Source organism: Nycticebus coucang, chromosome 2 (assembly GCF_027406575.1).
Source record: "Nycticebus coucang isolate mNycCou1 chromosome 2, mNycCou1.pri, whole genome shotgun sequence".
NCBI classification, from domain to species: domain Eukaryota; kingdom Metazoa; phylum Chordata; class Mammalia; order Primates; family Lorisidae; genus Nycticebus; species Nycticebus coucang.
In genome coordinates this window covers 97,714,565-97,728,597 of record NC_069781.1, presented here as the reverse complement: position 1 = coordinate 97,728,597, position 14,033 = coordinate 97,714,565, and the positions used below count along the sequence as shown (strand labels likewise).

Below are 14,033 nucleotides of genomic sequence, written 5' to 3'. Positions count from 1 at the left end.
ATCAGAAAGTTTGAAACTTCTGAATGTATGACTTTATATTAAAAAGCTGATGTGGATGTTACTATATATATGTAACTTTTTTTTAGTCTTTGTTTTTTTAATCTTGTGTGTCTTTATGTTTAAATATGTCTTATAAACACAATATAGTTGGTTTTATAAAAATTTAGTCTCACAGTTATCAAGTCTCACAGTTACCAAAGTAAATTATCAAATATAATTCATTTATATTTGTTGTAATTATTGACCTATTTAAATCTACCAGGTTGTTTCCTTCATATTTATTCTACTGGCTCTATGTTCTTTTTCCCCCCTTCTTTTAGACTAATTTTAGATTGATTTTAGATTTATTGATTTTATTCTTAAGTTCTTTTCATGGACACTTGGCATTACAGGCAGTCTTTGGGTTACAAACAAGATAGGTTCTGTGGGTTTGTTCTTAAGTTGAATTCATATGTAAGTTGGAGCAGATACATTTACCCATTACTTGTAATAGCCCCGATTGTAAGTGTGGTTTGTAACTCAGGGATTGTCTGTGTACTTCCTGTATTCTCAGTTTATCAAACTCTTAATATAAATTTGTACTTTGATCTCTTTTTGGACAACACAGGATCCTTAGAAAATGTCTCAACATACGTGCTGTTGTCAGGTATTTTAATACAATGCATATTTTAAACATTACAGGCGTTACTGTTTTATATGGTTATTAGCTCTCACTACACATTTATGTTGCCCTCCTTTATTCCCTCTTCATTTCTTTCTACATTTTAAGTTTTACTTAAGATCATTTTCCTTTTCTCAAAGAACGCTGTTAAGTCTTCACCATCATGTTACCCATTTGAAGGTGATCTGTCTTTCAAGGCTAAGGTGCTTTTATAAATTTCTCTAAGCTTTTAGTGTTTGAGAGTTTTACATAGATGTGACTTTATTTGCTTAGGATTCACATGATTTTATGAATTTGGGGCTTCATGTCTTCTGTCAGTTTGGAGAAATTCTTAGCTGTTTTCAAACACTATTTCTGTTCCCATTATCTCTCTCCTGGGACTCTATTTATGTTTGAGTTAGACCTTTTCCTTGTATCCTCTTATGAATAAGTTTCTATCCCTTTCTCTTTCTTCTGCCTTCTCTTGGATGTTTTTTCTCACCTACCTTCTGATTTACCCATTCTCAATTTACTGGGGTTTTATCTGATGTTCAGTTTATCTTTTCAATTATTAAATATACTTAATTAAGGGGAGGGCAGGAGGAATAACTGTCTAAAAAGACGCCATAGGGCCAGGCACAGTGGCTCACTCCTGTAATCCTAGCACTCTGGGAGGCCGGGGAGGATTGCTTGAACTTAGGAGTTCAAGCCCATCCTGAGCAAGAGCAAGAGCAAGACCCTGTCTCTCTTAAAAATAAGAAAAAAAGTAGCCAGGCCTTGTGGCGCCTCTAGTCCCACCTACTCAGGAGGCTGAGGCAGGAGGGCTGCTTGAGCCCAGGAGTTTGGGCTTCCTGTAAAGTAGGCTGAGGCCATGGCACTGTAGCTACCCTGTTTCCCTGAAAATAAGACATCCTCCGAAAATAAGACCGACTTACAGGAAAGATAAGATGTCCCCTGAAAATAAGACCTAGCGCATCTTTGGGAGCACACCTTCGGGGAAACAGGGTAGGAAGCAGAGTGAGACTCTATCTAAATACATGCATACATACATACACATATACATACGTACATAAACTCCATAGGGAGTGATTTTTAAAAATTGAGAAGTATTGTTTTAGATACATAAGCTACCATTTCGGGGAGCTCTCAGTATGATTTACTTTTGAGCAGACTTTCACTTGTTCTCCATACCCAACTCCACTTTCTGGATTTTCCTTCTGTTTTCTGGTCCTAAGTAGACTTTGTGGTGGAGAGTTTTTTGAAAGCCAACTTCCCATCTTTGTGCAGTAGGACATGGGCTGAGGAAGGGAATCTGAAAGTTTGACTGCTCTTTTTTTTTTTAACCAAAAATATGTTTTATATTAATAGTTCTTCCAATTCTTCAAGAAATACTTACTGTCCGTGTAGTAGACACTATGCTAGGTATTGTAAATACAATAATAACTTAGATATCGTCCTTATTCTCAAGAAACATGAGTTATGGGTTTGTGGTTTTCACTTACAGCCTTTGCACTTCAAAGGAAAAGAAATATAAGAGAACTAAAAATGTCTGAGAACCATATGACAGAGTAGCCAAAACCAATAATAATGGCTAATAGTTTTTGAATACTATGCACACATCACCACGTAAATGATCTCATTTAATGCTTTAAATACTACTACAAGGCAAGAACTACTATTATCACTCTTATTTACAAATGAGGAAACTGAGGCTCCGAGAAGCCAAGCAAAGGGGAGAATGAGAATTTAAAGCTAAGGTAGGCTGGCACCTGAGCTAGGTACCACTGCTGTATAATCCCTACACGACGTACCTTTCTAATGATGGGAAGAACTGAAAAAATGTCCTTGTAAAACCTTTTAACTCATTTTCAATTCCGCCCTCCTAAGAAATAACCAATGTCTAATTCCTGAACTTCTCTAGGACTTTGGTGTAAATTGGCGTTTTCCCCCTTCACTTCTCTCGCTACTATTGGTTCTTAGCAAAGTCAAGAAAGTTGGAACTCAAGCTCATTAGTTTCATCAATCTGCCTCCATCTTCCAACATTTCATGGATATCTCTTTTTTGCTATTACCTGCTTTCAAGTTTTTTTCCCCCATGGATTTATCCTTTTATAAAAAAGTTGTTTCTTTACTGTCATCTTAGTAGCATTTGAGAAAGGATCAGAAATAAATGTTTGTGTTAGATGTACCGAGTTTACCAGAAGTTACAGAGCTTCCTTCTTAACAAAGCCAGTGGTTGAATATTCATTATCTTATATTTCCAGGGTATTGGTTGGAAGTTACCACACATAAGTCATTTTAACTTTACTCAATTGTGTTTGTTATATAATAAACTTTACACTATGTCTTTCCTAGGAGGTGTTTCCCTTTTACGTCAAAGCTGGGAATATTGGTAGGAGTCATAAAGCATATAGCTTTTTTTTTTTTGAGACCTCAGAGTCTCACTTCGTGGAGTGCCGTAGCGTCACAGCTCACAGCAACCTCCAACTCTTGGGCTTAAGCAATTCTGTTGCCTCAGCCTCCCGAGTACCTGGGACTACAGGCGCCTGGCATAACGCCTGGCTATTTTTTGTTATAATTCTCATTGCTGTTTTAGCTGGCTGGGGCCAGGTTTGATGGGGCCAGTGCCCTACCCACTGAGCCACAGGCACCGCCCAAGCATATAGCTTTTAAAAGCAAATACTGTTTTTGTGGTTAGCAAATGGCGTTTTTATCTGTTATCAGAACTATTAAATAGTTTTAGTGACCTTCATTTAAATAATTTGAGAATGAAACTGTTAAAACATTCAACAATTCTGATTTGTGTTAGGATGTTGTGGCTGACTGAATTTCAGGCTGTTAGGCCTATAGAACAAGTATTTGAGCATGTTTAAGACATTATAGGAATGTGAAGTTGGAAAAGAATAAACTTCCATAGAGTATTTTATCTTAACTAAAAATACTGTATCCCCATGTTGAAAGGAAGCCTAATTACTGTCTTATAATCAAAAGGACCTAGTTTTTTAAAAAAATTGAGATGAAATTCACAGAGCATAAAATTAGCCATTTTAAAGTGAACAATTCAGTGGCATTTAGTACATTTAGTACGTTGACAGTGTTGTGCAACCATCAATCTCCTTTATCGTGTTCCAGGATTTTTTTTATCAGCCCCCAAAGGAGGGCGTCAGGCCAAGTAAGCAGTCACTGCTGGCCCCTGGCAACCACTAGTCTGCCTCTGTCTCTGTGGGTTTACCTGTTCTGGACTTTTCATCCAAATGGAATCATACAATGTAACTTTTTGTGTCTGACTTCTTTTTCACTGAGCATGTTTTGGAGGTTCATCCATGTCATAGTGTGTGCCAGCACTTAACTCCTTGTTATGCCTATAGCATTAGAAAACCTGCTGAGATGCTTTTCCTAATGCAACTAATAAGATAAATAGGACTTAAGCCAGAGAAAGCCTTTAAAATATACTTACCGTCAGTTCTATTTGAAAAGTATGTGTCAATACTTTTTGTCAGTATCTATAAAATACTTTTACGAATTTGATGTTTTGATAAAGTTAGACTGATTTCTGATATGTGTAGAGAAGGACCAGCTAATGGCTCTAGGCAGTCCTGCCCTTGGCATGCCATGAGAGACTAGGTGGAAGTTACTGGTAAAATAATACAAAGATACTGATTGCTGTGTACTCTTAACACTAGAGTGAAATATTAACCTCTATTATCCACGTTTTCCTTACGTAAAGCTGGGGTGTGTTTTGTTTATATAAATGAAAGAACTTTTTCTTCTGAGAAAAATAATATAGGTCTTTCTTGGCCAAATGTTACCGGTAACATCTAAGAACTGACTATGTAGTAAAGTTTACTGGTAGTAATGTGTTTTCTTCTTAATGTACAGTTTACTGCTGACAAGGTAATCTTAAAATAGTATTTTCTTTTTAATGGTGTATGATCCACATACTGCATTTCTGAAGGTCATTTATTGCTATTACATGGAAGATTCATGCAACTGTAATTGTAGATTTTTCTAGGCAGATAAATTATGTCATGTAATTAAAAGTCATATCACAATTTCTAGTCCCTTTCATAGTTACTTATAACTAAAAGTGCACCATTTGTGTTTATGCTAAGTAAATGGAATACTACTGTATCGCCAAGTACTGAGATTGAAATCATCCAGAAAAATAAATTTGGTACTAAAATGAATGTTTCAGAATCCCAGGACAGATTTGACTATAATGAAGCTTTGAGGCTTGTAAGAGAAGTAAATGATTATTATAATAGAGATCATTGAGTTAGGTATCAAGTTAGTAATTGTTTGCAGTGAATTTGAGGATTATATGTGTTTATAGACATGTGTATGTTAAAGTTTTTATATCTTCTTGAGATAGTGAAGTTATTTCTTTCACATAAACATCTATTCGACATTTCAAAATAAGAATATAGTACATCAGGATAAGGAAGAATATATATTTAGTGAATGTTGTATTCATATTTGAGAAGAATATATTCTTTAATTACAGAGCATAGCATTCTGTGTATTTTGGACGAAATTGAGTTTATTAATCTGTCATTCAGATTTTTTATATTGTTCTGCTTGTTCTGTCAGTTACTAAGAGACATTTTTAAGTTTTCTCCATGATTGTGTGTCTATCTTTCCTTTTCATTCTATTGATTTTTCTTTATATATTTTGAAGTTACATAGTAGATGTATAGAACTTCTGAATTGTTACATGATTTTGGTGGATCAGTCCCATTTTCATTAAAAAATGTTCTTTCTTTAGTAATGCTTCTTGCTTTAATGTTTTTTGTTTTCCTTTAGCATGGCTATCTTAACTTTCTTTGGCTAGTTTTTCCATAATATATCTTTTCCCATCCTTTTCCTCTTAGCTTTTCTGTATTTAAAATCCCCATCAACCCATGAATGGATTAGCAAACTGTTGTATATGTTTACCATGGAGTTCTATTCAGCCATAGAAAGGGTGGAGACTTTACATCTTTTGTGTTTACCTAGATGGAATTGAAACACATTCTTCTTAGTAAAGTATCTCAAGAATGGAAAAAAAAAATATCCAACATACTCAATAATAACATGAAACTAATATATAAACAACTGTACCACCACACGAAACATAAAATACAAATACAGTCTAGCCCAGGGAGAGAAGAAAGGAAGGGGGTGGGGTGGTGGTGGGGCAGCTGTCAGGATCTCACCTCATGTGCACAATGTGAGGGTATTCAGCATGTGCCCTGGGTGAAGGGCTTAACTTCAACTTGAACTTTACCTTAGAATTGAAAACAATGTAACCTAAACATTTGTACCCTCATAATAATTTGAAAAAAAAAAGAAATGAAATGAAATAAAATGCAGCGTATGATCGTATGCTTTAAAAACCAGTCATCTTTGTTTTATAATCGGAATATTATTCTATTTCCATTTAGTGATTACTGATACCATTGAGTTTATAAGTTATCATTTTGCTTTCTATTGGTTTCACCTATTTTATGTTCTTTATTTTCCTTGTCTTTGAGATTAAATATATTTTTGTTACTCTATTTTTGTTTCGTTATAAGCTTGTTCCATTTTCCATTACTACTAATTTTTTGGCACTCTAGAAAATATAGCATGAATCCTTGGTTTATTACAGTATAACATAAATTATATCTCTCCATAGGTAATGCTAAGATCTCAGGATATATTAATTTTATTTACCGTTCCATCTTTTGTGTATTGTTATATATTTTAAACCTCATTACACATTATTGTTTTAGGCAACCAGTATTTACTTAGATTTTCTTTTCCATCATTTTTCATTGATTCCTCTATTTCCGTTTTGGTTTAGGATTATTTCTCTTCAACCTAAATAACTCCATTTCATTTTTTAAAAAATACACATCTGGGGCAGTGCCTGTGGCTCAAATAAGTAGGGTATCGGCCCCATATACCAGAGGTGGTGGGTTCAAACCTGGCCCTGGCCAAAAACTGCAAAAAAACAAACAAACAAAAAAACATGTCTGCTTGCAACAAATTGTTTCTATTTTTACTTATTTGGAAATTTTCTTATTTCAACTTAGCTTTTGAGGACTATATCTTCGGTATAGACTTCTAAGTTTGTGACTTTCCCTCTCCACCCCCCCACCCCCCAGCATTGTAAGGATGCTGCTGTGTTGAATTTGGATTTCTGTCGTTTTTACTGAAAAATCAAATGTCTTGTCTTTTGCTCCTTTGAAGGTAATAATATGTCTTCTCTGGATGTTTGAAGATTTTTTATGTCTCTGATTTTTAGTGATTTATTTGTGAGTGCTGCAGATTGGTTTTCCTTGTATTTATCCTCCTAAATATAGGCTTGAGGCTTCTATTGTTTTTGGAAAATCCCCAGCCCTTGGCTCTTTAAATGTTGCTTCTGCCACATTCTTTTCTCCTCTGTGGGTTTAATTTACGTGGATATTTAATTCTTTTTACTTTCCTATCATTTTTTGTCCTTTTTGCTTCTACTTGCCTATCTCTGCTTCACTAAATCTCTTTTCAGCCCTATCTGAAAGACAGTTTTAAACCTATCTTTGAGTTCTTAATTTCAGTTATATGTTGTTCAGCTCTAGACTTTCCACTTGACTCTTTTTTAATAGAAAAGAGATGGTGAGATTCTTCATCTTGTCATCTATTTTCTTAGACATAATTTATCATAGTTGTTTTAAAGTTTATGCCTGATAACTCCAATACTGGATTACCTATAGGTTTGTTTCTGTTAGAAGTTTTCTCCTGGTTCTGTTTCTTGATATGCCTGGTAATATTCAATCAAATGCCATGTATTGTATATAAAAACGTGTAGAGACTACATATTTTCCTTCCAAGAGGATTCATTTTAGGGTAGGGAAGATTGCCCCAATCTAGGGAGCACTGAGTTGACTTGAGGTGAGGTTGCAAAATGTGTAAAACTTGTTTAACTCTTGGTTTACTGCTACCCCACTTTCTAAGTGTAGCACTCCGGAGACCACTATGAAAGGAGTAGGGCTTCTCCTCTCCTCAGCACAAGATTGCCAAAAACTTCTGTTATTTGTTTATTTTATATTTTGTTTGTTTTGCTGCTTTATGCTTTGCTTATTAGCCTCTCACACTGTGTAGTTTAAGAATTTGTTGAATGCCTCTAGGGAAAAACTGTCAAGTGTTGTGTCACATCTCTGCAACTCCCTTCTTTCAGGAAACTTGCCAGCTCTGAACTCCAATTTTTGCCTCCAATCCTTTGAGATTGCTGTGAAAGCTCTGATGACTTCTCTGCCTCTAACAGCTGCCCTTGCTTGGCCTTGGTTTCCACTGGACTTTGTCCCATACACCTTTTCTTTTTGCTGATTTTGCTTTGTATCCTTTCACTGTAAATAAGTCATAACTGTGAATATGACAGTGTATTGAGTCCTGTGTGTCTTCCTAGCAAATCACTAAACCCAAGGAGTCTTGGGACTCATAATATACCTGCCCAGTCTGAATTTCTGTTAAGGTTGGTTATCTATCTTAAAAATTCTAATGTTCTGAGAATGATCAGAGATGGATGGTATTGTGATCTTTTTACATATGTGTGCAGCTGAGGCTCACAGAGGTGAATTTATTCCAGATCATTCACCTACCAATTCTTGACAGAAGCAGGAATTGGAGCCAGGTCTAACTCAAAAATCCCCCTGTTCTTAAATGTACCAGTGTCAGTTTTTTAAATTCTCTTGTGTGGTTTGGGTAATTTAATCATTTAAACCCTCTCATTATGTGTAAGGAATGTTTTTAGATTGATACCAAGGTAAATAGAGTTTAGTGACTTAATTACTGCTTCACAGATCCAGCTTAGTTATGTAGACGCTCCTCAACATATGATGGGCTTATGTCCCAGTAAACCCATCTAAGTTGAAAATATCATAAGTCAAAATGCATTTAATTCATCTCACCTACCAAATATGATTCTTCAGACTATCAAACATGCTCAGAACACTTACTTTAACCTACAATTGGGCAAAAATCATCTAACACAAAGTCTGTTTTATAACAAAGTGTCAAATATCTAATTTATTGAATACTGTACTGAAAGTGGAAAACAATGGTTTTATAACATTGTAAAGCTGATAAATCTTAAATTGAACCATTATAACTTGGAGACTGTCTGCACTTTTCTATCAATAAAATATAAATTTTGCAGATTTTTTTCTTTTATTCAAATAGATGTTATGTTGCTGGATATTCTGTGCACTAGTTCTCTGTGTGTGTGTGCGGGTGCATGTATGTCTGTATGCTGTAGCCACTGAAGACAGAAATTGTTAATTTTTTATGGATAACTTTGTTTACTTTGTGATATTTAGGAGATGTTATATGTGTATTTATCTCTCGTAAGATAGGATTAAAATTATATTAATTCCAGATAAAAATAAAATATCCTGTAGTATTTGTGCAGATAGGAAGATTTTTTTCACCTTAGCTCTGACATTTTAGCACAAGAAAACCAGACCACCTCTGATAATTTGGGCAATGGAATATTTTTCTATCTGTGCATCAGTTTCAGAAATTCTTTCCCATGATATCTTTATTATGCCTTCTCACAAAAGACAGATTTTTCTCAAAATTATGTAAGAGTGCAGTGTTAAGGGAGCATTCTGAGTTGCAAACATAGAGGGAAGTATTTTTAATCCTATCTGCTTGGGACAGCTATTGCCTGGGCTCTGTAGGAATTGAGAAAGCTTGATTTACTCTTCTCTTTAACAAGGTAGGTTTTATTATTGTCATAACATTTTATAATTGTACAATTAATGGTTTATAGATACTTTCACATTTATTACCTAACTTGAGCCCAACAACATTGTGAAGATTAATATTGTTGTCTCTGCTTTACATGTGAGAAAACTTGTACTTGGAAAGATAAGTGACTTGCTCAGGGTCGCGTGCTGGTTAGTAGAATAGAAGCACAGACACACGATTTCTGCCCCTGTATGTAGCTTTTGTTTCTGTTGTGCCTGTGCAGGAAATGGAGCTGAAGATCTACATTCTGGTATCTCGGAAGACAAATCAGGTCTAACAAAGTAGATGGCATATACAGTAGAACCTCCATAGTTGACCACCTCCCTACGTTGACCATCTCCTTAAACTGACCTAATTTGCACAGAGGGGATGCTCTCCATGTGTACGTGTCAGTAGAGTAGACTTAGGTCCTTATGTTGGCCACAGTTTGTTACAGTTCCTTGGGCGGTCAATTTATAGAGGTTCTGCTGTATTTTTAGGTTTAATTTTGTGTTACCCTTAATAGTTTAACCTGAGGATAGCCAGAAAACTTTCTCAATCTGTATGATTCTGAATTTTTTCTGTTATCTTTAGAAATCAGTTGGAATTGTAAACCTTTTCTGCATCATAATGACCCCACACAACAGAGAATTTAATTCATTCATTTTATAAGAAAGGCTCTTTGAGTGAAAGTTTTGATGTTTTTCTTGAAGCAGCATGAGCAGAATTTGTTTTTGGCCTAAAATACTGTGATTCTCTTTAGAATGGAATATTTCTTCCTGAATTATTCTTGGCTTAATCATTCTTATCCTTAAAATTAAAATTTAGAATAGATGGATGTTAGCAGGTGTATATAAGGCAGCTGTTGGAGAATGAAGCAAAACCAAGGCTAAAGGAGGAAATTTATTTGAAGGAAATGAAGGGAGCAGGGAAGTGGTGGCATTAAAACAAAGTAATAATTAGACTTTCTAATGATTGTGAGAATATTTGAAACTCCTATTGCATGATATAGAGGGATTATTTTGTAACCTTAGGGCAAGTTACCTTAAAGTCTTTCTTTTAAGTGAAGATTGTTATTAGAATCATATGAGATAATGTGTATGAAGGTACTTCCTAAATTGTAAAGTTCTCAAAACATATGTTGAAATTATTAATAAAAGCAAAAATGAATTGCTGTGGTTGCGTCTTATGCCTGAAAGTTTTTTTGCTCAAGTAAAATCAGTAGGATGAGGTAATATAAAAGTTTACAATCTTGTCAACCTCATGATTTCCTTTTTTTTTTTTTTAATGGCTGCCACTGGGTGCATTTCCATTGTGGCAGTGTGCTGTGACTGGCTCCAACCTCACGGTTTCTTATAAAGAGGTCACCAAACCTTCACTGAGGTGCCTGCAATGTGTCACACCTTTCTGGGAGCTGACAGGAGGTACTCAGATGGGTTAGTCGCAGTCCCTGATGTTAAGGTGATATGACTTAGTACTGAGAAGACAGGCACACAGATGGTGTGCATATAAGTGACCAGATAGAATGTTTGTGCAGGGAACAGGGAGCACAAAGAGAAAGCACCCCTGGCCAGAGGTGGGCTTTACGGACATCTGAGGATGAGTCTAAGCTTCATTTTGAGATAAATGTGAGTAGTTAGGAGAGGAAGGGTGGGAAGCAGGCCTGACACAGAGGAAATAATGTCCATGAAGTCTTGCAGTGCTGTATGAAGCATGAGGGAGTGGTAGGATATGCCTGTGGAAAATTCTGCTGTGGATAATTCGTTGAGTGATCCTGAGAATACCGGAAGAGGAGAGGGCCTAGTGGGAGAACAGTGAGTTCTAATGAAGCACACCAGAAGAGAAGGATGTCAGAATCTTCACCACCATTAAATGCAGCATGTAATACATATGGGCTTGAAAATGGCAATCGGAATAGCAGTATGAAGGCTGGTTTCAGTGGGTGTTGGGTGTTACAATCTTCTTTCTTTCCCCTATCTCAGTATTCCCACAGCTCCTTAAGCCCATATCCAGTGATACCTCCTCACTCCCTTCCTCTTTCTCTCATGCATTCTCTCTCCACCACTCACTTCCTCACCTCCTTTGCAAACTCAACCCTGCTAGCGTGCCTGAGCCAGCACTGGCAACCCCATCACAATTCCAGAAGGTACTTCAGCAATAGTGTAATAGACCCTACTGAAGCTGCGGGAGGAGCATGATTTTGTTAGGACCTGGAGAAACAAGTCAAATGTCAGGGCCAGAGTGAGTTTCAGTAGTGGAATAAGAGGAGTGCAGTAGTTCCACACTTCCTCCACCCCCTAACCAGATAGCCAGGTATGAATGGAGTTCATGTCGTAGTCCACACCATGAGTGAACCAAGATGAGGAACTGACGGGGTCAAGCTACTCTCTGGACCTAGAGCCCTGAGCCTTCCTGGTCATGGGGTTTCCTTCAGTGTTCTAGGAGCTCGCTTTCCAGGTTTTGCTTCTTTGTCTTAAAAGTATAAGTCAGCCTGAGCATTGCCCCAAGTTTCTTTGCTTTCTTGGAGCTTATTTAGCTTGATCCTGGGCATTGTTCTTGCTCCTAAATCATCCTTCTTTCTGTATCCTCATTGACTTACAGTTGATAAGACTAGGCCTTTTCTTTAAACCCTTCGTTTAGGTGCAAATTGATGAACTCTCATATTCAGCTCCCATGTAGAACTAGAGCCTTACTCTGACCTCAGTACAGTGGCTGGGATCCCTGCAGCTGATTTCATTTATGCCAAGACTCTTTTCAGATAAGGGTCGGGGGTGAGGAGCTAGAATTCTGCTGTCCGTAGATGTCTTGAGCAATGCTCACCTGCCTGCCCACCCACCGTGGGGGTTTTGTGCCCTTCCTGCCCATGGGAGAGACACTGCCTCGCCTCTCTGGAGCCAGTCTCTGTAGTCCAGGGAGGTTTCCCTACCCTGAACAGGGCATGGCTTTGAGCACATCTTTCTCCTCCCCGCATTTCCATTATTATTTCTTGTTATGATAGTCTCCAGGAAGAAATAAGGAAGCATGCGGCGAAAGATTTGTCTCTTTTCCCCTCTTTTGCTTCAGTTACTTTCCAGTCTGTACTAAGAAGTCTAAGAATCACCTGGGACTCCTGGGAATTTGAAATACAAAGTCCAGGAGGAGAAATGAATTACTGTGTTTCAAAAGAAAGACATGATCATAGTCTATCTTGTTTGTTGTTTATATGTTTATTTATTTTTAACTGGGTAACACCTCATTCTATGCCACAGAATGAATATTCCCCAATAATAGTCATTTCAGAAGCCAAATAATCTTTTCTTTTAATCTAACTTTTTAAAAAAGACCTAACAGATTCATACTAAATATTTTAGTTGCATAATAAAAAACTGTGAAATTGTTCTTGTGAATGTCTAGGTATTGTTCTGAAGTCTCACACAGTCCTCCAAGCCACTCAGCTTGATTTTTTTCAGGACTGTTCTATAATACACAAGCTGTGAAGTTTTAGGAAGAAGTTTGCTGTATTAGATCAGGAGGTTTTACAATACATTTTTCTCTTTAATGAACAAGATTAAAGCAATTCTAGGAGAAAAGATACTCTTGTCAGATGAATTTTGCATTCTCTTCTCAGAAAATTAAAACCATATAATTCATTAATTTTCCCTTCCTGCCCAACTTGCAGATATCTGAACTGAATTTAATACTCAGTTGCTGGAATTCCCTCATTTCACATGCCTAATGAGATCAGCTTCTCCCATTGTTCCCTTTTCATCATCTGATTTTATAGCTTTTAATTGCATTAGCTGTGGGAAATCCTTTTTGAAAGCAGTGGGATATGAATAAACATATATCTATATGAAAATTTATGAAATATCTATATGAAAATTTCATATTTACATAACTTAAGGTAGTTTTGCCCACTACCTTAGGGAATTTGAAATGTTTCTAGTTTTTCTTTGAAATAGCACGTGTGTGTTTGTAAAATCTCACAAATGTTAAAGAAATCAGAATAAGGTTTTTTAAGGAAAGAATATGTTATAGACCTAGTGGAATGGTTGTCTTAATCCCAGACAAACTACCTAATGAAATATTTAGAAGCACTTAGTGCTTTTAAGCAAATATCTTATTCCATGTCCCAAGGGACAGTAATTAATCTGGGTATAGAGTGTTCATTTGTTTTTCATTTTTATTTTCAACCCACAGAAACTGTGGGGTTGAGCACATGGGCTGTTGTTATGGCAGCTAATCACTTGGTAGACTTAGAATAAGTGGCTTCAGTGCATTTCTTGAAGAACCAATTAAATACTCAGTTTTTTATAAGGCATATTGAAATTATATGTTGCCTGATTTGCAGTGATTAAAATAGGACTTTAAAAATAAATCTTAATAGCCTGAAAATTGATGAAGTCTTTCAAAGAAGTAACCTGATGAGAGTGTTCTTTTTTCTTAGCTATCTAATTGCACCATGTATATTGGCACTCTTAGAAGGAATAATTCGCATTTCACCTTTTATTGCAAATACAAGGAGCTTTCACCTATTATAAATCTCTTGACTTGTTTGTTTGGATAAGATTTTTCAAGTTAATGAAAACTGCTTATGTATATTGGAATCAGAATTAATCTAGTACAGTAAAATAATCTTAAATCAGGACTTTAAAATCTAATAAGTCTGTGTGTTCTGTATGTT

General features: G+C 36.2%; 1 protein-coding gene across 6 annotated transcripts in view; it reads left to right on the top strand.

Moving 5' to 3' along the window:
- Nucleotides 1–14,033, top strand: part of AGTPBP1 (ATP/GTP binding carboxypeptidase 1) — a 208,423-nt gene that overhangs the window by 184,707 nt on the left and 9,683 nt on the right. Inside the window, exon 26 of one of the 6 annotated variants that reach the window (XM_053576868.1) lies at nt 7,821–10,529. The exons of the other annotated variants lie outside the window; for them this stretch is intronic. Within the exon in view, the coding sequence (XP_053432843.1) occupies nt 7,821–7,866 (46 nt within the window). The 3' untranslated portion in view covers nt 7,867–10,529. Of the gene's footprint in view, nt 1–7,820; nt 10,530–14,033 lie in introns of those variants that run through there. 6 annotated transcript variants of the gene reach the window in all.